The 26,617-nt window shown below is 36.5% G+C and overlaps 1 protein-coding gene across 6 annotated transcripts in view; it reads left to right on the top strand.

Moving 5' to 3' along the window:
- The window catches only part of SNAP91 (synaptosome associated protein 91), a 159,250-nt gene that overhangs the window by 66,117 nt on the left and 66,516 nt on the right, over nt 1-26,617 (top strand). For 5 of the 6 annotated variants that reach the window (XM_027091414.1, XM_027091410.1, XM_027091404.1 and 2 more), the window contains 5 exons: nt 691-797; nt 4,821-4,862; nt 10,680-10,750; nt 12,838-12,843; nt 16,338-16,365. In XM_027091414.1, the coding sequence (XP_026947215.1) occupies nt 691-797; nt 4,821-4,862; nt 10,680-10,750; nt 12,838-12,843; nt 16,338-16,365 (254 nt within the window). The remainder of the gene's footprint in view (nt 1-690; nt 798-4,820; nt 4,863-10,679; nt 10,751-12,837; nt 12,844-16,337; nt 16,366-26,617) is intronic. The other variant, XM_027091435.1, reaches the window with a different exon arrangement.

Here is a 26,617-nt window from a genome sequence, read left to right on the forward strand (position 1 = left end):
GAGAAAATACACTCTCATACTACAATTATAATTCATAATTCTAGTCTTGGGAGGCAGAAGAGAGCAGCAAAAGGACCCTTTGTTTTTCTGTCTAGAAAGCTAAAAGTTGAGAAAGACGATACGATTATAGACTAGAAGGGACGAAACTCCACTATTTTATAACAAAAAGACATAATGTTTGAAAGAAATAGTTGATGACCAGTAAAAGCAAGTATCACTTATATGGAGTGTAGACAATTTAAAGAACTCTTTAATTCAGAGAAGTTTATAGATTATTGCTTTATAATATATAGATTATTGCTTTATAGTGAACTATTAAGAAAATAAGGATGATGTAGGGTGCAGTTTTAACTTTTGAGATTGTTATCAGCAAGAATTTGATACTATTTTCTGAAACAGAATATTACGCTATATGTATCATGAAGTATACCTGTTATGACAATTAATATATTCTTCTACTTTAACTGTATTTTCATTATTTAAATTGTTTCATGTGAGACACCTTAGAACATAACACCTTTCCTAAACTACTCAGACCTCACTTGTTTAGGTGTTTTTAATATTTCCCATAAGTTTTAGTGCCAAGTGTTTTGAGTCAGACATTAAAGTTGTTAAGTAATAGTATCAATGTAAGCTTAGAAGAAGATTGAATATAATACACTTTCCGAAATGCTTATCTATCTCTTCTAGAAAAGTTTTTTGAAATGAAGAAAGGACAATGTAAAGATGCTCTAGAAATTTACAAACGATTTCTAACTAGGATGACACGAGTGTCTGAATTTCTCAAAGTTGCAGAGGTAAGTGATATTAACACATGTATCTGGAGTAAACAGTAGAGTTCATAATCTGGCAAGACATTCTGCCACAGAGTCACAGGTTATTAGGGTTGGAAGTGGCCTTGGAAGACATTTCATCCTGCTTCTCACCCAGAGCTGTGCTCTGCACTCTTGCTTTTCAATCAGAAGATCATCCTGTGTCCAAATAAAAGTTTCATGGATAATGAGCTCACAGCTTTGCAAGGTGGTCTGTGCCTCCATCTCACCTCATGGCTGTCCTTGATTGTGAGAAAGTGCTTCCTTTGTATTGAACTGTAGAAAAAAGCCCTTAGAAAAGTCTGTCCATTGTTCTTAGCGTATAAACGATAAACCCTGACTTTTCTTACTGTGTCAAAATGATTTCAATACAAGGAAAAAAGAAAACAAAGTATAATTAATTTTATAAAGTTTATAAATTGTGTCTTAAGGATGTCTCTTTATACGTAATCACAATAACTGTGTAACCACACAGTTGTTGTTCCTGAGGTTATCTGTAAATTGGTGTCTTCTCTTATGAAATCCAATGATTGACTCATAGTGGAAATTATGACATTTTGTTACATTCCTTTGTCAGGGTGACAGATGGGTTCTTATCTTGCTTGTCAACTAACTGATCGCTAGGGCTGACTGAAGTGTTTTGTGGGAAGGGTTCTGAAGCTCACCAGCAAAGCATAAAATGCTGTGGACGTGGGACATTCATGCCATGTTTTTGCTGTTTTTGCCATTTTCAGAATATAGCACAAGAACAGACATTTTATACACATAGTTTCAAAAGCACTCTAGTCCAAGCATTATTCTTCAAATTTCATTTATTCACAGGAGTGATAATTGTCATATTTAAATTCCAAGACCAAAATAATCTTGCAAAATACTGTCTCTCGAGCTTAGATCCATACAGTTTATAATAAGAATTTGTTAAATAAATCAATATGGGAAACGAAAGGTAAAGATTAGCTTAATAAACTGCATATACATTAAAGCATGTTCATGTATATTTCTATGGGTTTATTGATGTTGGTGGCCTTTAAGGAAGGATAGAATTGCTTGAAACTTTTGCTGCTACACAAGTTTTATTTTTTGTATTTGGTATGATTTTCCCATGGTTCAACTGTAATTATCAATGTAATCTAGCAAAATTTGCCTAATTTCTTTCTGTGAGAAGATCAATTATACCTAAACACTCAGGGCAGAAGATTATTTCATTGTTCGATTAATTCCTGATGCACACTCTTCCCAGTGTTCCCATCTGATGTTGTGTATATCAAAAAAGTAAAGAGCTGGACGTGTTACAATTTGGGGGTAAATATTTCTCTAATCAACATAATAAGGCTGGGCTCAAGGTCTCCTTGAGAAAAAGGGTGCTTATATATCAGTTCCTTTTATTCTTACATGTAAAATTTTACTTTGTGTCTCTTGATAACCTCGTGTTATCACAGGCCCATTTCAGGCTGCTGAGAAGGAGATATACAGAAATTAGATGTCATTTTGAGAGTTTGTCTTTAAACAACATAATAATAAATATTTTAATTTTATTCAAACATTATGACTAAGACTTTTTATAGAATGGATACTAATTTACAAAATTATTTTTAATAGAATAAACATTAATCACAATGGGTTAACCATTAGTGTTTTCTTTCACATTTAAATCGCATCGTTCATAATTTAGACATTAACTATTTGGATACCAGTGTCGAATGGTTTGGTTATGATTGGTAAATACAGAAAATTTTCAACAAATATACGAAGCTTCTCTTTTCTACCAAGCAGTGCTTGTGTGGTGTACATATGTATGGACTCCTACCCAATAAGCTACCCTGTTGTTAATACCATTTGCCTGAAGAATGTGTAGATGACTTGCAAGAATGTTGTTTCTAAAATACAACTCTTAAAAAAAAAAAAATACAACTCTATATATAGGCTATATGGCAAATGTTAACATTAAATTTCCCATCGTATTAAAAGAAATGTGGAGTAATTGAATAATTCCTATGGATATATTCAAATTTTGCAGAGGAATTGCTTAAAATACAGAAAACTTCCTGTGCTTTGAATTCTTATACTGAAGTCTCCTAAAGCAGACAACTGAACCTTTGTAAAATGGTTATTTTACAAGTAATAGGCATGTCTGCTAAACGCACTTACCTTTTATAGAACTAAATTATTCTTAGTTTGCTATTCCAAGGTAAATACCAACTCATTGGAGTTACGTCTCCCAGAATACTTGCAGACAGAAAGTGATGAGATTTCTGTAATACAATCGCACTTCATCCTCCAACTTCATTGTGGTTCAGAAGTTCAGGACAGTAAGAATAGCAATGTAAAGGAAGAATTCCTTTAACAGTTACCCACTTAATAGAATCGAATCACCTTTTAAGGAGGTGATTCCAATATTAGGGACCCATAATGCTTTAATTTAAAAAACACTGACTTCATTCATATTCATATTTATTTTAATGTATCATCTCAAGAGGTATTGAAATATGGAAATAAATAGAATGAAGTTGCCTTAATTTATAATTTCCATACTTTGAAAGAATGTGAGTTTAGGGCAGACATAAGACAGCCCCCAGCAAAGAATTATCATCCCAAAATGTCAGTAGGGCCAAGGCTGAGAAACGCTGCTTTATTTTGTATTTTTTTAAACATCTTTATTGGAGTATAATTGCTTTACAATGGTGTGTTAGTTTCTGCTTTATAACAAAGTAAATCAGCTATACATATACATATATCCCCATATCTCTTCCCTGTTGCGTCTCCCTACGCTGCTTTAGATATAGAAAAGGCAAAGGAAAGAAGTTAGCTCAGCATTTGACACACAAGTGGACTTGCCCCTCTCCAGTTTGCCTTATTGTCTTTCAGGAGCCGACACTTAGGCTTCCTGTGTTTGCTTCCACATTTCCATCAGCATAATGAAGCACTTCATTTCTCACAGAGAGACTTGGGTTAACCCGCTTTGTTTCTTTAAGCCTCAATTTCATCGTTTATATAGAATGAGAGAATGAAGTTATGATTTGTATTTTTCCCCAGCTTTTTATTTTGAATAATTGTCAAACCTACAAAAGAGTTGATAAGCTTGTATAGTGAACACCTGTGTACTCTCTTCCTTGATTCACCTTTATTAATATATTCCCGTATTTGCAGTCTTGATAGCACTTTCTTTTTCTGCCCCTCCCTCCCTCCCTTCTCTTCCTTCCCCAAGCTACCAAAATTTAAAATTCACATTTGCTTTTATCTAGTAATTCCACTTCTACAAATGTGTCCTACAGATGTGTCCACACAGGTGCAAAGTGATGTGTGCAGCATTGCTTGCAATGGCAAGGGATTGCAAGCAACTTAAATGTTCATTAATAGGTGACTTGTTAAATAAATTGTAAGACAAGGAAGCTGTTTAAAAATGAAGAAATTCTGTATATTAATATGGATATAGTTCCAAGATGTATTGTTAAATGAAAAGTATAATCCCAGTGTATATAATACACTATTATTTTATAATAATGTGGGAAATAACTATGTATTTATGGATTTACTGTTTCCTTGGATATGCATAAAGAAACTCTGGAAGGATACATTTTGGATGTCACAGTGGTCCTCTCTGTGTGAGGAAGGGTGGAAACTACACCCTGAACAAGTTATTAAAATTCAGTGAACATTCCCTGTCCAGAGGACTGACTGGGCATAATTAACAATTTAAATTTAGTCGAAGCATTTTAAAAAAATTTTCGTTGCCATTAACCATGGAGGAAACCTTTTACACTTCAGTTTCCTAAGTTCTTTTTTCAGGTTCTACCAAAATTCTGTACATTTGTTATATCTATATTGCCAAAATCATTGCTCTTATATTGAGTGGAAAACTCCACAAAAAGCACATATTCAAAGTGAGATTGATATATATAATAATTATTATTTTATACCAAGATTGAGCTGTGGTTTTAACTAATTCTGTAGGTGATCTGAGAAATTAATTTTTAAAAACCTATTAAGTAACTTTTTTTTAATCCGCAGCAAGTTGGCATTGATAAAGGTGACATTCCTGACCTCACACAGGTAAGTGATTCTCTGAGTGAAAAATTCAGTATGCATGAAATTATTAATCCATAGTTTACCATAAATGGGCAGAGGCTTATAAGCATTTAATGCGTTTTTGAATGTAGGCCAACCACCTTTCTTGGAAATCATTCTAACTTACTATTTCTTTTTTAGCTATTAAATATATTTCTGGAGATAATATGGATATTTTCCTAATCTTATAAAATCATTTCCTCTTTAAAGGCAACGGTATTTAATTATGGAGCTCGTTTTTTCATTCTTAAACTTGAATCAAACGGAAGCCTTGAAAAATGTTTAAAAAGTGTTTTATCCATGAAACGTGACTATTCATAGGCATGTAATCAGAACATTTGAACTGTTCTTCCTGCTTCTTCTCCTAGTTTTCAACATGTCCCAGGGATGGAGGAGGGGCACGAATAGCGAGAACACTGATGTTGTAGTTCTACTGTTCAATACACTGATTTTTGTCTCCCCTGTGAAGGGGAGGAATTTCTATATACAAAAAAACCTTTTTTAAAAAAATAGTAGTGGTAGATGAGTGATTTTCTGGGGACTATCTAGGAAGCAAAAACAATAGTAGAGCTTCCTTATCAATCCTTTTATCTGTTAAGAGGGTACATTGTACGGCTCCTTGGATTTAGAATCAAGATGATTCACATGTGCAGAATTACTGTAGGACCTTTCTCATAATTGGCAGGAACTATTTTTGTTTAATCAACTTGTCATTCTGCTATGGTAAATTTCTGTTCCAAACATGTTCTTTAACTAGAAATAGATGATAGGAGAGAGTTAAGAACTGCTACCATATATACCAGTAATGAATATATGAGTTTTCTGTCTTTGCAAATAAAAAAGTTATTGTGATTGAAGAAAATTGTCATAATGAAAGGTTACCCATTTTTAATAGTATCAAAATGTGTTTAATAATTTATTATCTTTATTATCCCTTAAAATGTTTGTTTCTATATTTAAATGTTAACCTTAAATTTTTATTAAAAATTAGGGAAACCCAAAGTAATGGTCTCTGTATTGAGACCATTATTATTATTATTAAAATACCAATTAAATACCAAGAATTCTTCATAAATAAAATTCACAGAACAATTCAGAAAATGATGGCATTGTATTTTTTTATTTAAAAGTTGGTGGAAGGTGCCTTCTAATAGAATATTAGTATAAAATATTTTTGCTACTATGAGAAAACAGTGTTCTTTGATTAGGTGCATACCTAAATAAGATATTGGTATCATCTTGGATATGGCTAAAAATTGTGTGCATAAAATACTATTAAAATTTCTTTATTAGATTATAATCTAATAAAGATTTATTAATTTTGTACCACTATAATAAAAAGCAAAGAAAATCACTGTGCTTTCATTTTAAATTATTTAATTATTTACATTATTAACATTAACATTTACATTGCAGTTTAAAAAAATAACCCAACTACATGTTAACCTAAAAAATGTAGATATTTAAATATTTAACTCAATGAATAGCTTTTAGAAATGGTAAATCATCTTTATTTCAACTGTACAGACTGCTCTCACCATGGAACAGAAGTAAAACTAGTCATGTTGTTAGAGAGGCTGGCAGGTTAAGAAGAAAATAGGTCCTCATTTATCTCAGTTTGGGCAGAGTCTGAAGGGAGATAAAGAAAGGTTTAAAAGGATACTTAAATACCTTTCTGTTTTTAAAATTAGAAAATTATAGCATATCATTGACAGATTTACATACTTGGCTTTAATTTTTAATGATACTGTTATATTCATTACAGTTTATATAATCTTCTCTTAAGAAGTCCAGAGGCATAATATTTTATGTAATGATGTATGTTCTGTGTTGTTATAATTTGGGGAACAGAGACCCATCCTTAAAGAAGATAAAATCTTACTCTGGGTCTAGTAGAAAGCGATTCTGTGGTAGAGATTCATTAGACACTGGTAACATTCTATCCTCTGCTTTTGTTATGACTTGAAGAGCCACATAGACTTCAGTATTAACATTTATTTTGAAATTATCTCCTTATAAAAAAAATCCTCTAGTTCATTTCTCCAGTGTATATTTAAATCTCAATTCAAAAGTTCTGTGTGCTTCTGAAATTTCTTAATAAGTTACTTAATTGTGATTTCTGTTGGGTTCATGAGCAGCAGAGCTAAACACACTCCCTAATTTTTATTTAGAACGCTTCCACATGTCTCATTGGAGGCTTGTCATTGAGCTGGGGTTTTAGACCCACTGTGACAGTCTGGTCAGACAGAAACTGGAATGTGAGCTGTTCTAGGGTTAATCCTTCAGATAGTGTTAGACGAGAACTAATCTGGAGATGGTCAGAAATGCCAGGTAGTGTGGACTCTGTTTGAGACCTGTGAGATTGGGTTCTACTCTCTGCCAGGCCTCTCTCTGGCCGCCATGGCCACTGAATCTAGCCGTGGCGATGGACAAAAATAGCCAGCAAGGAAGAGGATTAAAGAGATGATGGGGACCAGAAGGGCTACCTATTGACTGGGAGTAGGGAAAGGCTGCTCCTAACCGAGAAAGGATTAGAATTCCTCTTGCAGCAAGATGAAACAGAGGGAGTGAATGGATGTCTTTCTGGTTAGAAAATGTACAGTAAATACCAGTGTGGTCATCTGTAACCCTTTTTAAATTGTGCATATAATATCATCATAACAGCATTTTAAGTGATTTATAAATACCAATGAAAAACCTTGTTAAACACTCAGAAGTACTGTGTTGAATAAGAAGTGAATATGATATCAGAACTGAAATATTCCTCCTCAGCACTTTCCAATGGTTTCTTAGATCTAATAAGCAAAAAATTTGAATGAGCTTTTGGTTGCTTTTTATTTCCATTTGTTTTTAATGATGCTTTAGGATCTAAAGCATCTGAATTGTAGATGGAGGCTTCCTTTTTGATCCTGTACTCACAATCAGCTATGAATTTGTTTCAAGAAAAGGATTTTCAAAACATTATTTCCTGTTTGGTGTGTGTGCATGTGTTCCGAATTTAATATATCTCCATTTATGAAAAACATCTTAGGTTTTGATGTCAGGAATTCTGGTTGATCTGAAAACTACTGGTAAAGAAAAGTCTCCTTTTAAAGACTGTACCACTGATGAATCGGTAACCATGATATATCACTGTTATTTATTAGTCACAAGCTGCCCCTTGTTCTTTGGGTTGGTATTTTCACCTGATTGGTCTGTTGACTTCAGCAGTATTTAAAATAAGCAACTAAAGATACTGCTAATTATACTAAAGTTCCTTTTACAACAGCAGAGGCATTCTCAAAGTTTTGCCCCTTGGAAATTTGAGACAGTTTTCATTTTTGTCTGCTGCATGCCAGGATGTGCTCAGTGCCATAGAGCTCAGAAGGCCAATATTCCTACACTCAATGAACTTTACTATCAAAGTAGTTTTTTTCCCTCCAAAAATGTTTGAAGAGTTTATTTCTGTTAGATTTCACATGTCCTAATAAGAGATATAAATGATGAAGCATTTTTAAACTTCTAAGCTAAAATGCTCCAAACTTAATATTATGTGCAATGCATTGCAAAATAACACCTCTTAAAGTCAGTTTTGTAGTCTGTGTTCTTGGTCACATTTCTCTCAACTATTGTGATTTTAGTGACTCCTACTTTATTTTTTTCTTAAATTACTAAGAAACTTTACAAAAAGAATGAAATTGCAAACTATCATCCTAGTTTTTGGTTTTTTTGTTTTACATAATTAAGAAACCATATAGGAAAAAATACTACTTCTTTTGTTACCCATACTATTCTCTATTTTATAACTATAAATAGCATTTCTTAAACAGGTTTAGCACAGAATCACATTTCTTTTACATTGCATTTAATACTCAGAGGACCTAAGTCTTCCAACTGGAGAGAGGTTCTATGGCTTGATATATTTTTCCTTACTGTGATCCCAATGAAAAGAATGGAAACCGAAAAGGTTAAAGTTATATGCCCGGGCCTCCTAGGTTCCATTATTATGACAATTATAATCATTACTATTATGACAATTATAATGGAAGTTCTCAGGTGTGAATTCATCTAAAAATTGTTAAGCCATTTCTGTCTTCTTCCTTTTTAAAGTTACAATACACATTCTGTTTATTAAGCAAGTGTATCTTAGTAGTTTACAGTTTTTCTATAGAGCAAAATTTCCTTTATCTCTTAAAAATTCATTCTTTAAAACTTAGAAGTGGGCTTCCCTGGTGGCGCAGTGGTTGAGAGCCCGCCTGCCGATGCAGGGGACACGGGTTCGTGCCCCGGTCCGGGAAGATCCCACATGCCGCGGAGCGGCTGGACCCGTGAGCCATGGTCGCTGAGCCTGCGCGTCCGGAGCCTGTGCTCCGCAATGGGAGAGGCCACAACAGTGAGAGGCCCGCGTACCGCAAAAACAAAAACAAAAACAAAAACAAAAACTTAGAAGTATACCCCTAGTTGTAGTTTACTAGACTTTGCTAAGTCGCCTTTTACCTGAGCTATATTAAGAATTATAATTTTTATAACTTTCAAAATTTATTATATCTCCTGAAAGTCATTTTTTCTACTCTACAGTAATTAACTTTTTATATAACGTTCACAGGGCTGTCCCTTTCTACCCTACCTTCATCACTTTGATCAAGTTAATATTTTTGTTCACTTACTAATTTATAAATTTTATGTGTGGCTCACTTTGTAATTTACATGTACAATCTCACATAATTATATATGTAATAATATTATTGTTAAGGCAGTATATGAGTCTATTAGTGAAATGAAAATGAATATTAAATGTACTAAACAATTTTAATAAGAATTTTATTTTCATTTGTCATTATAGGTGCAATGTAAAATGTAGAGTTATACTATTTTAGCAGTTAGCATAGTTACTTTAAAATCCCTCAAAATTAATTTTATATTAATTTTAAGAATAATTGTCAAAATTAAATGTATCTATAAATGTTATGCCAGTCTTTGAATGCCTATGCTGCTGTTAAAGTCTAACTTGGGTTAAGATTATTCGAGAAAGGTGAAGGTAAATTTCTAATGCTTGAGGAATAGATGGGGTGGAATTTTATATGAACCTATTATTTCTTCTCCTAGTATACAGCAAAATGCCATCACTTTATATTGCCTAAAATATGATAAAAACATTCAGGTACTTCTTAATAAAAGAGGTGAAATATATTAAATTTGCCAAAACACAGTAGTCTGTTATAACATTAATATTTGCTAAAGTTACTTTATTATGTGTATAAATTACATAGCTCAATAATAAGAAAATCTTAATTGTGGTTGACTATTAAAGTTGTATTTTTTTCCCCACAACTCTCACTTACCCTTTCTTTTTTAATAAAGTAGTAATTTTCCCTAATATTTCAGTCAAATATGGATAAGTGAGATTTTACTGTATTTTCATATTTCTGTAAGTTTGTATTTGGGCACTTATATTTTTGACTTGGATACAAATACCTTTAATTTTTCCACTGTGGTCTTATGGAAACATATGGTGAACTTGATTTAATTGAGTTTACTACATTTAAGTAATATCTTAGTAAAAGTCTATCCAATGTCATTTCTACACCGAAACCACACTGTAACACTGTTTGTTATGCAGTGAAGTTAAGTATATATATGATGGGCCTGTTTGAGATTATGTGGAATTTAAATATCTAATTACCAAAAGACCCTGGAATGAAATTATCTCCCATACGTATTAGGGTGCCCAGACCTGCACTATACAAAGTTACAGTGATGTTCCAGTGTATTTATTTTGAAAGAAAGCGATGCAGACATTTATTTTTTACTTTCTTATTGTAGGCTCCCAGCAGTCTTATGGAGACCCTTGAACAGCATCTAAATACATTAGAAGGAAAGAAACCTGGAAACAAGTACGCATTAGTTGTATATTCTAAATAAGATGAAAAATACTAGACTCATTCTTTATACAGTGAGATTTATCACGGTACTACCGTTTTAGGGTATGCTTTATTGTAATTATCCTGAGTTCCCTCAAAACCCCTACCCTTCCCATTAACTTATGACATCATGACCCCATTATAGGTAATCTGTCTGCAGGCTAATTCAGCAAACTAGTAGGTTGTACCTGTGTTGGCTGGACTTGCTGATTTATTCATTATTTTGCCCTCAGAAGGGACTCACAATCCTCAGAAAAAGAATTGCTCATGCTAAAACTTGAGACTGTCATCATTGGGAACCCAATTTCCCAAGCAGCCTTGAACACTCTGTTATGTTTCCGAGCCTACTGTGAAAAAGCAGAGCCTTCAGGAATGGCTCTCTGGACTTCAGACTCTCCCCAGGTGGACCCTTCAGCATGGCATGCTGCTGACACTTGACAGTTATTTTTCTAGACAGAGTAGCAGTTGAGCAGCGATAAGTGTAGTTTTAGTAGACTTTCAACCTTTCTGTTTGGACACTTAGATTTTTGACCATTTTTCCTGACCGCATGCCAAAAATGTCCAGGTTCCATTTTTGTCTTCTCTCCAGCCGGGATCATACTTGTCGGTTCACAAGACCTGGTACTTTCCCGTCTTTGTACCTCGCTCAGAGTGTAATTCTGCTAATCTTGGGTGCCTCCCCTCCTTGTCTCTGCGTGTGTGCATTTTACACATCCTGGGGAGGGCCATCTCATGAGGGCTTCCTTAATCATGCACCACACTGTTTTATGACTCTCCTCCCCACCTCCCCTGCCCCGATATGTGGTTTAAATGGATTTTCTGATTCTTAAGGTCAAGGACTATTTTATACTTCATTATCTCCACCTAAAAACATAATGTAGCTCTCTCTACAGAGTCAGCTTGAAATCTGTTTTTGTTGGTGATCCCAGCTTTATGTTGATTCTGTTTAGATCGACAGCAGAAATTGGTAGAGACAACCCGTGAACTGCTCATTGTAGGGCTATAGGCTGATCGTGGATTTTACCTGTGATACAGCTACCAAAATGCACCTCCTTTCTGCTTGCTTCTCTCTGGGCATTCTCCCAGAATCTAGACTCGTGTCTTGAGTCACTCTTTTGCCTGTTGTTTAGCTAAGGGTGATTTCTGTCATCTTTTCCAAGTTAGTATAAAAATTATTGCATGTCTTAAGTTTTCGATGGTAAACAACGGAGTAGGGCTCTCTCAGGCTGTGATGGCAGAGCTATTTGGAATGATGGATGACAGGACCTCTCAGGGGCTCTGTCAAGGTTGTACCGTTGTCCAAGGTCTGTCCCCACTTCAGTGTGGCCATGGACGATCAGACTTGTGTGTGTAGATTGACGTCAACTGAAAAGACGTGCGAGTATGTTAAGTCACAAAGGAGGGTGCCAGCTTCCAGTAATTGCTGCCTCCTCCCACCCCTCCCGTATTAGGGTGTCTGGGAAGCCAAATGAGTGGCCCAGGATTTAAGCCAAAGGAGGCAGGAAGCCTGAGAAATGTCCCTCTTCCTGTGGCAGATGGATCCCTTTAGCTGAGGAAATATGCATATGCCAGAGTTAGAGCCTCTCCCTTGGGCCATGCAGGATGCGCATGGGTGCAAGTCAGCTTCTCCACCCTCTTCCCCGCTCAGGTCCCCGCACCCCGCACAGGTCCACCCTCTTCCCTCCTGAAATCTGCCAGGGCTGCAGTTCTGTGAGAAGCCGCCTTCTCGAGTGGATCTCATCAGCCCTAACTTCAGCTCTAAAGCCGCCCCCTTGTGGCTGCTGCCAGCTATTTTTGGACTATTTGGCTGTGGACACTTGGTTGCATTTCTAGGAGTAGTAAAATAAGAACTTAATGATCTTCTGTTTTGCATTACCTTGTACTGAGCGTCATTTTCCTCTCTCCTTTAAAATCATTTTATGCTTGTCAGATTTCTTTTCTGAATTGGCTGAGACCACCTATGAACTTGTCTTTTGCTTATTCCCTATTTTTAAAATAAATGAACTATAGTAGTTAACTATTTTCTTCTTTGTATGTTTGTGCTTACCTGGGACCTTAAGTGAAGGGTGAGTACTATATTGAGTGACATTTTTTGCATTTGGTTATTCCTAAAAATGCAAAAAACACTCTTAAAATTCCACATTTGGTATTTAGAACATTGAAAACTGATTTCTGTCCATTTTACACATCTGTGTTTTTTCATTATACTCTTAAAATTTTCTCCTGAGGTGGCTCGCATAAATGGTTTTATTTTGGTCTTCTTTGATCAAGACTAACAGACTCTCTTAGTTGTATATTCAGATATCCCTCTTAGATTTTAGACATCAAAGACTTTTTCACTTGTTTAGTAAACAAAAGATTTCCCTATGGCATGTGGCAGAAGTGCCAAAAGACAATGCTATTAAGAAAATTAATTACTTAAACCGGGTTTTCTTTGTCTTCTGGTAGCAGTATAAAACTATTCTAACCTCTAAGTCAAGTAAGTGCATAAAATGAAGCATTTTCAAATGTCTGCTAAAAAACACGTAGGCCTTTTATATTTAGTCCTTATATCCACCGATACTCGTTTTTGAAATTCTATGCAATACTGTGTGATATGCCTTTGTATATTGTCTGTTTCTGTAATTCCACAGAACAAAAGAGAGAAATTGATTTTATTTTATAGGTGGGTTTACTAAGTGTTGAGGGTGCAAGAAACTCAAGTTTATTGTAATTAAAATTATTTGGAAGAGATAGGTTTTTCACATCTGTGTTTTGTTTGTCTTTCTGGCTAGGATTTTTGACCAAAAACTGTGTAGGGATTAGTGTTGTGAATAAGAAATAAAATTTCTTCTTTTGATAGTTTACCATTAACACATGGGAAGTGTAAACCTTAGCATTTTCTGTGTTCATCATAGAAACCCATGGATTTGTTTGTAACATTTTACAGGATCTGTGGGTCATTCATTCTCTTCTAAAATTATATTCGTGCTTTATTTTCCCCCAACATGGTTCACCATGTACTAAATTTCTCTAGCTGAAGTTATTGAAATAAGTATCGGGCTTTAAATAATGTCATTATATATAAAAGATTGTAGCATTTCCTTTTATAAAGGGCGAAGAGCCAGTGGTAGGGTAGAAAATCAGCTGAGGAACAGGTAAAAAGAAGCAATTTGTGTGTTGTGTAGGGGAGGAACAAATGTGCTGGGCTCCCCTGTGATTTTGTCAGGACGGGCTGGAATGTGAAATGTGCACAGACAGACTTGGACTGGAGCCTGAAATCCACCATTAAAGAATGATGAGACTTTGGCGAGTTATTTACCTCTCTGAGCCTCAGAGCCCTCAGACTTCAATCAGTGTTGAGTGATGCTTTTTAAAGCTGTGGCCCCAATGGGAGCACCTCTGGTTCTACCTTTTTGATGAAATCATGGCAAAACCTGGATCTGGTCCATGGGAACAGAAGTCATACATCCTGACAGTTTAGTTTCATACAGTATAATTTTTAAGATGTTTGGTTAATTTAGTTTTAAGATGTTTGGTTAGTTTATTTTGGTTAATATGTTTATCTGATATAAAACAATGAGATAGGTTCGCTTCCTTCAAAAAATTTGGCATCTACTGGAGAAGACAGACGAATAAGATACAGTGCTTTAAGTGGGATGATAGTGGGAGACAGGAGATTGTTTTGCTGAATCCATGGGGTAACTACAAGTGTCATTTAGTAATAGCACTCATGCAAGAGCTTGACAAAGTGATTCTTGTGCCAATTATGATATTTTGTACTTAGGTTTGAGCATGATATTCTTTAGTAGTAGGTAGAGAAATTCATTTTTACTATATCTTTATTTTGCTACAGAGTATAGAATATGTTAGAAACTTTTATGTATTAGTTTGGAAATACAGTTCAAAAAGTTCTCGTTCATCCTCAGTTCTCTTTTCTGTATTAATATTGCTCACTGTGTCAGTACCACTAAGAATTGGTTCATGAAAATCTCTTGAGAGAGAAACAAATTAATTTCAATTAAGTCATTCTTAGAAACTGACCACATCAGATGTCTTCTATGTTTTCTTTGCAGAGTTAAGGCTATTATTTTCTTGAATTTTTATTTAGACTTAACTCCCTTCCTTTTCCGCATATGTAAAGAGAAAAAAATGGTAGGAGTGGAGGAATTATTAACCAAAAATTCATTAGGGAATGTTCAACCTCAGTACTAGATTTTTAGGTTCCTAGGTTTCTGAGGTATAGAGAATACTGTGATTCCATTTATTTCAGTAGACCCTTAGTGAGCAATATAGAAAAGCATATATCCTTTTCTTCATAGGATATGTTACTCTGAAGATAACAGCCCAAGTACACATAACCTAATCGAGTGTAACCTTTATGCATCTGTCTTCCTTATATCACAGAAATCTCTGTTAGCCCTTGCTTTCATGTTCATTTTAAGTGAAAACTAAATTTAGACAGGAAATGGCAGGCTTGTGTTTGCAAATGAAGTTGAACATAAGAGGTATTAATCTGGCATACAATATTGTTAAATTTCTTTTGCTATATCCAATAAAATAAAAATTCATGATATTGTACAAAACTCCAGTTACTAAATCTCTGCTGATTTTATTTTACTCCTGCCACGTGTGATATTTTCTCTGTAGATAAGTAGAAGGGCATCCCTGCCATTCTCTGAGACCCTGACAATAGTCTTCTTACTGAAATGTCTTTTTTTCTTCATTTTGTTTCCTTACTAATTTATTTCCCACCAACTCAGGTTAGTAAAACCTAAGCTGTTTAGGCAGTCATCTCTGAAGCATTTTTCTAGAAATGATATATATAATCAGTGCTACCAGCAATCTAACTGAAAAAAAAAATGTATTTCTTCCTGATTTTCCCTCACTCCCTTAGACACAAGCATTGAGGTTACTCTTCTTTTTCCAGCTCCCAAGTTCTCACAGGATAATGGGAATATTTCTCATAGATAGTTTTCATTACAGCCATGAAAAAAACCAGACAATCTCTAGGAGTACGCACAGTGTGGAGTATGCACAGTGTGTCTCAGCTCAGTATGGAAGCTGAGACACACATCAGGCACAGGGCTTGTAGGGATCTTTTTTTTAATTCTAGTGTTCCTTTTATGTATCACAATTATGACTAAGTGAATCACAATGTGCTTTAACCTTAATGGGTTTTCTAACTTGTGAAAATAATAAACTGGACGATCTTTCAAAAATTCTGGAAAGCATTATTTTTCCCAAGTCTTGGCAATTTTTTTAAAACTCCAATTTGAACAGTTTATTTTTGATGGGCGTAGGCAATAAAGATCAATTCGAATAATTAATTGAGTTGCTAGAGATACCAAAAAAAGATTTTGAATTTAAGAATTTCTAATACTAGAAATTAAGTGGATGGGAGACATTGGAAGCAGGTGTTGTAATTGAGTAAAAGATAAAATATATTTTAAAAATAGTTTATCCGTTACTAAAAAGTCTGTATATAAACAAGTTAATGCTTGACCAACCATCAAACTTAAGTGCTTCTACAAATGTATTCATGTATATCCAATTTTAATTCTTTTTGGTTGCCTTTTAGATCTGGTGCTCCCTCTCCATTAAGTAAGGTAAGTTTGTTTTTTGTTTTGTTTTGACCATTTTAACAACTTTTGATTGTACAGTTCAGTGGCATTAAGTACATTCACATTGTTGGGCAGCCATCACTGTCATCTGGTTGGAGAACATCTGTCATCTTCCCCAGCTGAAACTCTGTACCCTTTAAACACTAACTCCCCGTCCCCCTCTCTGACCACTCTCACCCCCAGCTCCTGGCAGGCACCATTCTACTTTCTGTCTCTATGAATTTGATTACTCTAGGTACCTCAAATAAGTGGAACTGTCCTTCAGTATCTGTCCTTTCGTGACTGGCGTATTTTACTTAGCATAGAATCTTCAACGTTCATCCATTTTGTAGCATATGTCAGAAATTTCCTTTCTTCTTAAGTCTGAATGCTATTCCATTCTGTGTGTGTACCACATTTTGTTCATCCATCCATCCATCCATTAATGATCACTTGGGTCACTTCCGCCTTTTGGCTATTGTAAATAATGCTCCTGTGAACATGGTGTACAAGTATCTGTTCAAGTCCCTGTTTGCAGTTCTTTTGGGTCTACACCCGGAAGTGGAATTGCTGAATCATATGGTAATTTTATTTTTAATTTCTTGAGGAAAGGTAAGTTTTTATGTATTCCCCTTTATATTAGTTTCTTAGTCATATAGCAGTGTGTACTTAGCCCTCTATCTGGACTAAATTTTTCTTTAAGCAGACGAAATTTTCATACATTTATATTACAACTGAAAACAAATGTGTCAGTGTTAACGTCTTACTAGTTACAAAGCACTTTCTCATACTCTGAATCACAGCCCTGTGAGATAAATAAGGCACATAACATTGTGCCTGTTTTGATGGTAGAGAAACCAATTGTCATTGGGTATCCTCACAAGCATACCTTTTAGACAGTCTACCGTAATAACTGTCACAACTCCTTCACCTCCCTTTCTCCTTTAGCATCCTGAAGGACAGGATTAGGGTTGTTAGTGACAAGAGTATTTACTTCTATAGGTCAGTAGTTCACATTTGCCATTGTATTTTTCACATTGCCATTTTCATTGCAAAAATGTGATAAATGTGCTCTTTCCTCTTTGCCAAATTTCTGTTACATAATTGCTGTTATTACAGACAAAAAAGTTGGCATTATGACTACACAGGGTACCCCAGACACCCTTTACTGTGTCAGTACCTGGCCGGCTGCCCAAGAGACCCTCAGGGAGCTCCAACAATCAAACAAACAAAGAAACAAACAACCTAAGCTCCCTGGTGATTCTGCTACAGAGCCAGGTTTAAAATCATTATGTCACATGGGAGAAGATGACGGTGTGGGAAGATGCAGAGTTAGCGTCTCCCCACAACTAGGGAGCCTGCTGGCTGCTGGTGGGGGACTCTGATGCCCAAGGAGATTGGAGGAACCCCAAAGTGAACCGGTAGAACGTAGGGGGACTGAGTGGGGAGGAGAAGTGGATGCCAGACAAGATCAGTGCCCCTGAGGCCGGGGAGATCAGGAGAGGCAGGCAGGAGGGGCCATCCAGGAGGAGCGGGAGAGGAGCAGAGGGCGATTGCCCTGCCCACTGGGGCCATGGGAGCCTCTGACCTCCCAGGCTGGTCCCCTACAATCCAAAGCCCCCGCCAGGCGACGTGGGTTCTGGGAGCATACGAGGGAGGCCAGGGAGATTAGGAAAAGCAGGCGGGAGGGACCCTGTGGGAGGAGCAGGAGAGGAGCAGAGGGTGATTGCGCCACCCACTCGGGCATGGGGAGCTGTTGAGCTCCCAGGCCAGTCCCCTCCCCACCAAGACCCACACCTCCCTGCCAGCCACATTGGTCCTCGGGGCATAGGAGGGAGGCCGGGGAGATCAGGAGAGGCAGGAGGTGGTGGGGCGGTGGCCCTCTGGGAGTAGCGAGAGAGGAGGGGAGGGCGTTTGCCCCACCCCCTTGAACACAGGAAGCCTGCTGGGCTCCCAGGTAAGGTCCCCCGCCCTCTGAGACCGGGGTGGGGGGCACGCCTGGGCCTCTTCTGTTCCTTGAGCCTAAGCCCCACCCCCTACTGTCCCCAGGGCCTTTTCCAGCCCTGTGGGTCCTGAGCATTGGCCCCACCCATTGTCCAAACCTCACCCTTGCTTACTCCCTGCCCTCCACAGCCAAGGCCTTTCCCCCCATTTCTTGTTTTCTTTTCCCTCCTTCTCTTTTTTACTATTATGGTACTGATGTACCTTCCAGTTGATTCATCTATATTTTATTTTTATATTCTCTCTAACATATCTGTTAGTTTCCTAGTCTAATTTTATTTTTTACTTTTTTATTCGGGTTTTTTTGTTTTTTGGGGGTTTTTTGCCACCCCACGTGGCTTGTGGAATATTGGTTCATGAGCCTGGGGTTGGGCCAAAGTTCCTGCAGTGGGAGCTCCAAGTCCGAACTACAGGACTAACAGAGAACCTCAGACCCCAGGGAATATTCATCGCAGTGAGGTCTCACGGAGTTCCTTACCTCACCACCAAGAAGCAGCTCTGCCCAGCAGCCTACAAACTCCAGTGTTGGAAGCCTCAGACCAAACAACCAGTAAGACAGTAACACAATCCCACTCATAAAAAAAAAAAAAAAAGGCAAAAAACTATGTCACAGATGAAGGAGCAAGGTAAAAACCTACAAGACCAAATAAATAAAAAGGAAATAGGCAATCTACCTGAAAAAGAATTCAGAGTAATGATAGTAAAGATGATCCAGAATCTTGAAAATAGAATGGAGGCATGGATTGAGAAAATACAAGAAATGTTTTAACAAAGATCTAGAAGAACTAAAGAACAAACAGAGATGAACAACACAATAGCTGAAATGAAAAATACACTAGAAGGAATCAATAACAGAATAACTGAGGCAGAAGAATGAATAAGTGAGCTGGAAGACAAAATGGTGGAAATAACTGCCAAGGAGCAGAATAAAGAAAAAAGAATGAAAAGAATTGAAGACCTCTCAGACAACACTAAACACACCAACATTCGAATTATAGGGGTCCCAGAACAAGAAGAGAAAAAGAAAGGGTCTGAGAAAATATTTGAAGAGATTATAGTTGAAAACTTCCCTAACATGGGAAAGGAAATAGTCACCCAAGTCCAGGAAGCACAGAGAGTCCCATACAGGATAAACCCTAGAAAAAACACACCAAGACACATTAATCAAACTAAAAAAAATTAAATTCAAAGAAAAAATATTAAAAGCAGAAAGTGAAAAACGAAAATAAAATACAAAGGAATCCCCATAAGGTTATCAGCTGATTTTTCAACAGAAACTCTGCAGGCCAGAAGGGAGTGGCAGGATATACTTAAAGTGATGAAAGAGAAAAACCTATAACCAAGATTACTCTACCCAGCAAGGATCTCCTTCACATTCAGTGGAGAAGTCAAAAGCTTTTCAGACAAGTAAAAGCTAAGAGAATTCAGCACCACCAAACCAGCTTTACAACAAATGCTAAAGAAACTTCTCTAAGCGGGAAACACAAGAGAAGGAAAAGACGCACAAAAACAAACCCAAAACAACTAAGAAAATGGTAATAGGAATATACATATCAATAATGACCCTGAATGTAAATGGATTAAATGCCCCAACCAAAAGACACAGACTGGCTAAATGGATAGAGAAACAAGACCCATATATATGCTGTCAACAGGAGACCCACTTCAGACCTAGGGACACATACAGACTGAATGTGAAGGGGTGGAAAAAGATATTCCATGCAATGGAAATCAAAAGAAAACTGGACTGACAATACTCATATCAGATAAAATAGACTTTAAAATAAAGACTGCTACAAGAGATAAGGATGGACACTATATAATGATCAAAGGATCAATCCAAGAGAAGATGTAACAATTATAAATGTTTATGCACCCAACAAAGGAACACCTCAGTACATAAGGCAAATGCTAACAACCATGAAAGGAGAAATCGACAGTAACACATGATAGTAGGGGACTTTAACACCCCACTTATAACAATGGACAAATCATCCAAACAGAAAATAAATAAAGAAATACAGCTTTAAATGGCACAATAGACCAGATAGATCTAATTGATATTTATAGAACATTCCACCCAAAAGTGGCAGAATACACTTTCTTCTCAAGTGCACATGGAACATTCTGCAGGATAGATCACATCTTGGGTCACAAATCAAGCCTTGGAAAATGTAAGAAAATTGAAATCATATCAGGCATCTTTGCTGACCACACTGCTTGAGATTGGAAATCAGTTACAGGAAAAAAACTATAAAAAACACGAATACATGGAGGATAAATAATGTGCTACTAAATAACCAAGAGATCACTGAAGAAATCAAAGAAGAAATTAAAATATACATAGAAACAAATGACAATGAAAACACAAAGGCCCAAAACCTATGGGGCACAACAAAAGCAGTTCTAAGAGGGAAGTTTATAGCAATTCAATCTCAACTCCAGAAACAAGAAACATCTCAAATGAACAATCTAACCCTACACTTAAAACAACTAGAGAAAGAAGAACAAAGAAAACCCAAAGTCAGTAGAAGGAAAGAAATCATAAAGATCAGAGCAGAAATAAATGAAATAGAAACAAAACAGTAACAAAGGTCAGTAAAACTAAAAACTGGTTCTTTGAGAAGATAAACAAAATTGGTAAACCCTTAGCCAGACTCATCAAGAAAAAAAGGGAGAGGATGCAAATCAATAAAATCAGAAATGAAAAAGGAAAAATCACAACTGACACTGCAGAAATACAAAGGATTATAAGAGACTACTACAAACAACTATATGCCAATAAAATGGACAACCACAGAGAAATGGAAAAATTCTTGGAAAGGTAAAATTTTCCAAGACTGAACCAGGAAGAATTCGAAAATATAAATAGATCTATCACAAGTAATGAAATTGAAACGGTAATTAAAAATCTTCCAACAAACAAAAGTGCGGGACCAGATGGCTCCACAGGTGAATTCTAGCAAACATTTAGAGAAGAGCTAACACCCATCCTTCTCAGACTCTTGCAAAAAATTGCAGAGGGAGAAATACTCCCAAATGGATTCTATGAAGCCACCATCATGCTGATAGCAAAACCGGAAGAGATCGCAAAATAAGAAAATTATAGACCAATATCACTGATGCACACAGATGCAAAAATCCTGAACAAAATACTAGCAAGTGGAATCCAACAGCACATTAAAAGGATCATACACCATGATCAAGTGAGATTTATCCCAGGGATGCAAGCATTCTTCAATATATGTAAATCAATCAATGTGAAACACCACACTAACAAATTAAGGAATAAAAACCATATGATCATATCAATAGATGCAGAAGAAGCTTTTGACAAAATTCAACACCCATTTATGATAAAAAAAAAAAACTCTCCAGAAATTGGGCATAGAGGGAACCTACCTCAACATTATAAAGGCCATATATGACAAACCCACAGCAAGCATCATACTCCATGGTGAAAAACTGAAAGCATTTCCTCTAAGATCAGGAACAAGACAAGGATGTCCACTCTCGCCGCTTTATTCAACATAATTTTGGAAGTCCTAGCCACAGCAATCAGAAGAAAAAGAAATAAAAGGAATCCAAATCAGAAAAGAAGAAGTAAAACTGTCACTGTTTGCCAGTGGCATGATACTATACATAGAAAATCCTAAAGATGCCACCAGAAAACTACTAGAACAAATAAGTGAATTTGGTAAGATTGCAGGATACAAAGTTAATGCACAGAAATGTCTGGCATTCCTATACACCACCAATGAAAAATCAGAAAGAGAAATTAAGGAAACACTCCCATTTACCATTGCAACAAAAAGAATAAAATACCTAGGAATAAACCTGTCTACAGATGTGAAAGACTTGTACTCAGAAAACTACAAAACACTGATGAAAGAAATCAAAGATGACATAAACAGATGGAGAAATATACTATGTCCGTGGATTGGAAGAATCAATATTGTGAAAATGACTGTACTACCAAAAGCAATCTACAGATTCAGTGCAGTCCCTAGCAAACAACCATAGCATTCCTCACAGAATTAGAACAGAAAATTTTACAATTCGTATGGAAACACAAAAGACCCGGAATAGCTAAAGTAATATTGAGAAAGAAAGAGAGAGTTGGAGGAATAAGGCTCCCCAACTTCAAACTATACCACAGAGATACAGTAATCAAGACAGTATGGTACTGGCACAAAAACAGAAATATAGATCAATGGTACAGGATAGAATGCCCAGAGATAAATCCACACACCTGTAGTCAACTAATCTATGACAAAGGAGTCAAGGATATACAACGGAGAAGAGACAGTCTCTTCAATAAGTGGTGCTCGGAAAACTGGAGAGCTACACGTAAAAGAATGAAATTAGAACACTCCCTAACACCGTACACAAAAATAAACTCCAAATGGATTAAAGACTTAAATGTAAGACCAGACACTATAAAACTCTTAGAGGAAAACATAGGAAAAACGTTCTTTGAGATAAACCACAGCAAGATCTTTTTTGACCCACCTCCTAGAGGAACAGAAGTAAAAACAAAAATAAACAAATGGGACTTAATTAAACTTAAAAGCTTTTGCATAGCAAAGGAAACCATAAACAAGACAAAAAGACAACCCTTAGAATGGGAGAAAATATTTGTAAGTGAAACAACAGACAAAGGATTAATCTCCAAAATATACAAATAGTGCATGGAGCTCAATATCAAAAAAACAAGTTAAAAAAATGGGTGGAAGTACACCATGATCAAGTGGGGTTTATCCCAGGGATGCAAGGATTCTTCAATATATGCAAATCAATCAATGTGATACACCATATTAACAAACTGAAGGAGAAAAACCATATGATCATCTCAATAGATGCAGAGACAGCTTTCAACAAAATTCAACACCCATTTATGATAAAAACTCTCCAGAAAGTAGGCATAGAGGGAACTTACCTCAACATAATAAAGGCCATATATGACAAACCCACAGGCAACATCATCCTCAGTGGTGAAAAACTGAAACCATTTCCACTAAGATCAGGAACAAGACAGGGTTGCCCACTCTCACCACTATTATTCAATATAGTTTTGCAAGTTTTAGCCACAGCAGTCAGAGAAGAAAAAGAAATAAAAGGAATCAAATCGGAAAAGAAGAAGTAAAGCTGTCACTGTTTGCAGATGACACGATACTATACAGAGAGAATCCTAAAGAAGCTACCAGAAAACTACTAGAGCTAATCAATGAATTTGATAAAAGTAGCAGGATACAAAATTAATGTGCAGAAATCTCTTGCATTCCTATACACTAATGAAGAAAAATCTGAAAGTGAAATTAAGGAAACACTCCCATTTACCATTGCAACAAAAAGAATAAAACACCTAGGAATAAACCTACATAAGGAGGCAAAAGACCTGTTTGCAGAAAATTATAAGACACTGATGAAAGAAATTAAAGATGCTACAAATAGATGGAGAGATATACCGTGTTCTTGAATTGGAAGAATCAACATTGTGAAAACGACTATACTACCTAAAGCAATCTACAGATTCAATGCAATCCCTATCAAACTACCACTGGCATTTTTCACAGAAGTAGAACAAAAAATTTCACAATTTGTATGGAAACACAAAGGACCCCGAATAGCCAAAGCAATCTTGAGAACGAAAAGCAGAGCTGGAGGAATCAGGCTCCCTGACTTCAGACTATACTACAAAGCTACAGTAATCAAGACAGTATGGTACTGGCACAAAAACAGAAATATAGATCAATGGAACAGGTTAGAAAGCCCAGAGATAAACCCACGCATATATGATCACCTTATCTTTGATAAAGGAGGCAAGAATATACAGTGGAGAAAAGACAGCCTCTTCAATAAGTGGTGCTGGGAAAACTGGACAGCTACATGTAAAAGAATGAAATTAGAACACTCCCTAACACCATACACAAAAATAAACTCAAAATGGATTAAAGACCTAAACATAAGTCCAGACACTATCAAACTCTTAGAGGAGAACATAGGCAGAACACTGACATAAATCACAGCAAGATCCTTTTTGACCCACCTTCTAGAGAAATGGAAATAAAAACAAAAATAAACAAATGGGACCTAATGAAACTTCAAAGCTTTTGCACAGCAAATGAAACCATAAACAAGACCAAAAGACAACCCTCAGAATGAGAGAAAATATTTGCAAATGAACCAACTGACAAAGGATTAATCTCCAAAATTTACAAGCAGCTCATGCAGCTCAATATCAAAAAAACAAACAACCCAATCCAAAAATGGGTGGAAGACCTAAATAGACATTTCTCCAAAGAAGATATACAGACTGCCAACAAACACATGAAAGAATGCTCAACATCATTTAATCAGAGAAGTGCAAATCAAAACTACAATGTGATATCATCTCACACCAGTCAGAATGGCCATCATCAAAAAATCTAAAAACAGTAAATGCTGGAGAGGGTGTGGAGAAAAGGGAACCCTCTTGCACTGTTGGTAGGAATGTAAATTGATACAGCCGCTATGGAGAACAGTATGCAGGTTCCTTAAGAAACTAAACATACAACTACCATATGACCCAGCAATCCCCCTACTGGGCATATACCCTGAGAAAACCATAATTCAAAAAGAGTCATGTACCACAATGTTCATTGCAGCACTGTTTACAATAGCCAGGACATGGAAGCAACCTAAGTGTCCATCAACAGATGAATGGATAAAGAAGACATGGCACATATATACAATGGAATATTACTCAGCCATAAAAAGAAATGAAATTGAGTTATTTGTAGTGAGGTGGATGGACCTAGAGCCTGTCATACAGAGTGAAGTAAGTCAGAAAGAGAAAAACAAATATCTTATGCTAACACATATATATGGGATCTAAAAAAAAAAAAAGGTCATGAAGAACCTAGGGGCAAGACAGGAATAAAGATGCAGACCTACTAGAGAATGGACTTGAGTACACGGGGAGGGGGAAAGGTAAGTTGGGACAAAGTGAGAGAGTGGCAAAGACGTATATACAGTACCAAATATAAAATCGATAGCTAGTGGGAAGCAGCCGCATAGCACAGGCAGATCAGCTCAGTGCTTTGTGACCACCTAGAGGGGTGGGATTGGGAGGGTGGGAGGGAGGGAGACACAAGAGGGAAGAGATATGGAGATATATGTGTAACCGATTTACTTTGTTATAAAGAAGAAACTACTAACACACCATTATAAAGCAATTATACTCCAATAAAGACGTTAAAAAAAAATGGGTTGAAGACCTAAATAGACATTTCACCAAGGAAAACATACAGTTGGCCAAGAGACACATGGAAAGATGCTCAGCATCACGAATTATTAGAAAAATGCAAATCACAACTACAATGAGGTATCACCTCATGCTGATCAGAACGGCCATTTTCCAAAAATCTAGAAACAATAAATGCTGGAAAGGGTGTAGTGAAAAGGGAACCCTCCTGCACTGTTGGTGGGAATGTCAGTTGATCCAACCATTATGGAAAACAGTGTGGAGGTTCCTTAAAAAACTGAAAATAGAACTGCCATACGACCCAGCAATCCCAGTACTGGGCATATACCCTGAGAAAACCATAATTCAGAAAGAGATAATGTACCACAATGTTCACTGCAGCACTGTTTACAATAGCCAGGAAATGGAACCAACCTAATGTCCATCGAGAGATGAATGGATAAAGAAGATGTGGCATGTATATGCAATGGAATATTACTCAGCCAGAAAAAGAAATGAAATTGAGTTATTTGTAGTGAGGTGGGTGGACCTAGAGTCTGTCATACAGAGTGAAGTAAGTCAGAAAGAGAAAAATACGATACGCTAACGCATATATATGGAATCTAAAAAAATACATATGGTACTGATGAACCTAGTTGCAGGGCAGGAATAAAGAGGTAGACGTAGAGAATGGACTTGAGGATGTGGGGTGGGAGGGCGAAGCTGGGGCGAAGTGAGAGTACCATCGACATATATACACTACCAAATGTAAAATAGTTGGCTGGTGGGAAACAGCAGCATAGCACAGGGAGATCGGCTCGGTGCTTTGTGGTGACCTACGGGGTGGGATAGGGAGGATGGGAGGGAGGCTCAAGAGGGAGGGGACATGGGGACATGTGTATGCATATGGCCAATCTGCTTTGTCGTGCAACTGAAACTAACACTGTATTGTGAAGCAATTTTATTCCAATAAAAATCTATTAAAAGAAAAATGAATAAAATCATTATGTCTGTGGAAAAATTTCACCATAC

The sequence above is a fragment of the Aethalodelphis obliquidens genome, unplaced genomic scaffold, assembly GCF_003676395.1.
Source record: "Aethalodelphis obliquidens isolate GAN/ISIS:26980383/991018 unplaced genomic scaffold, ASM367639v1 scaffold3, whole genome shotgun sequence".
Lineage (NCBI taxonomy): Eukaryota > Metazoa > Chordata > Mammalia > Artiodactyla > Delphinidae > Aethalodelphis > Aethalodelphis obliquidens.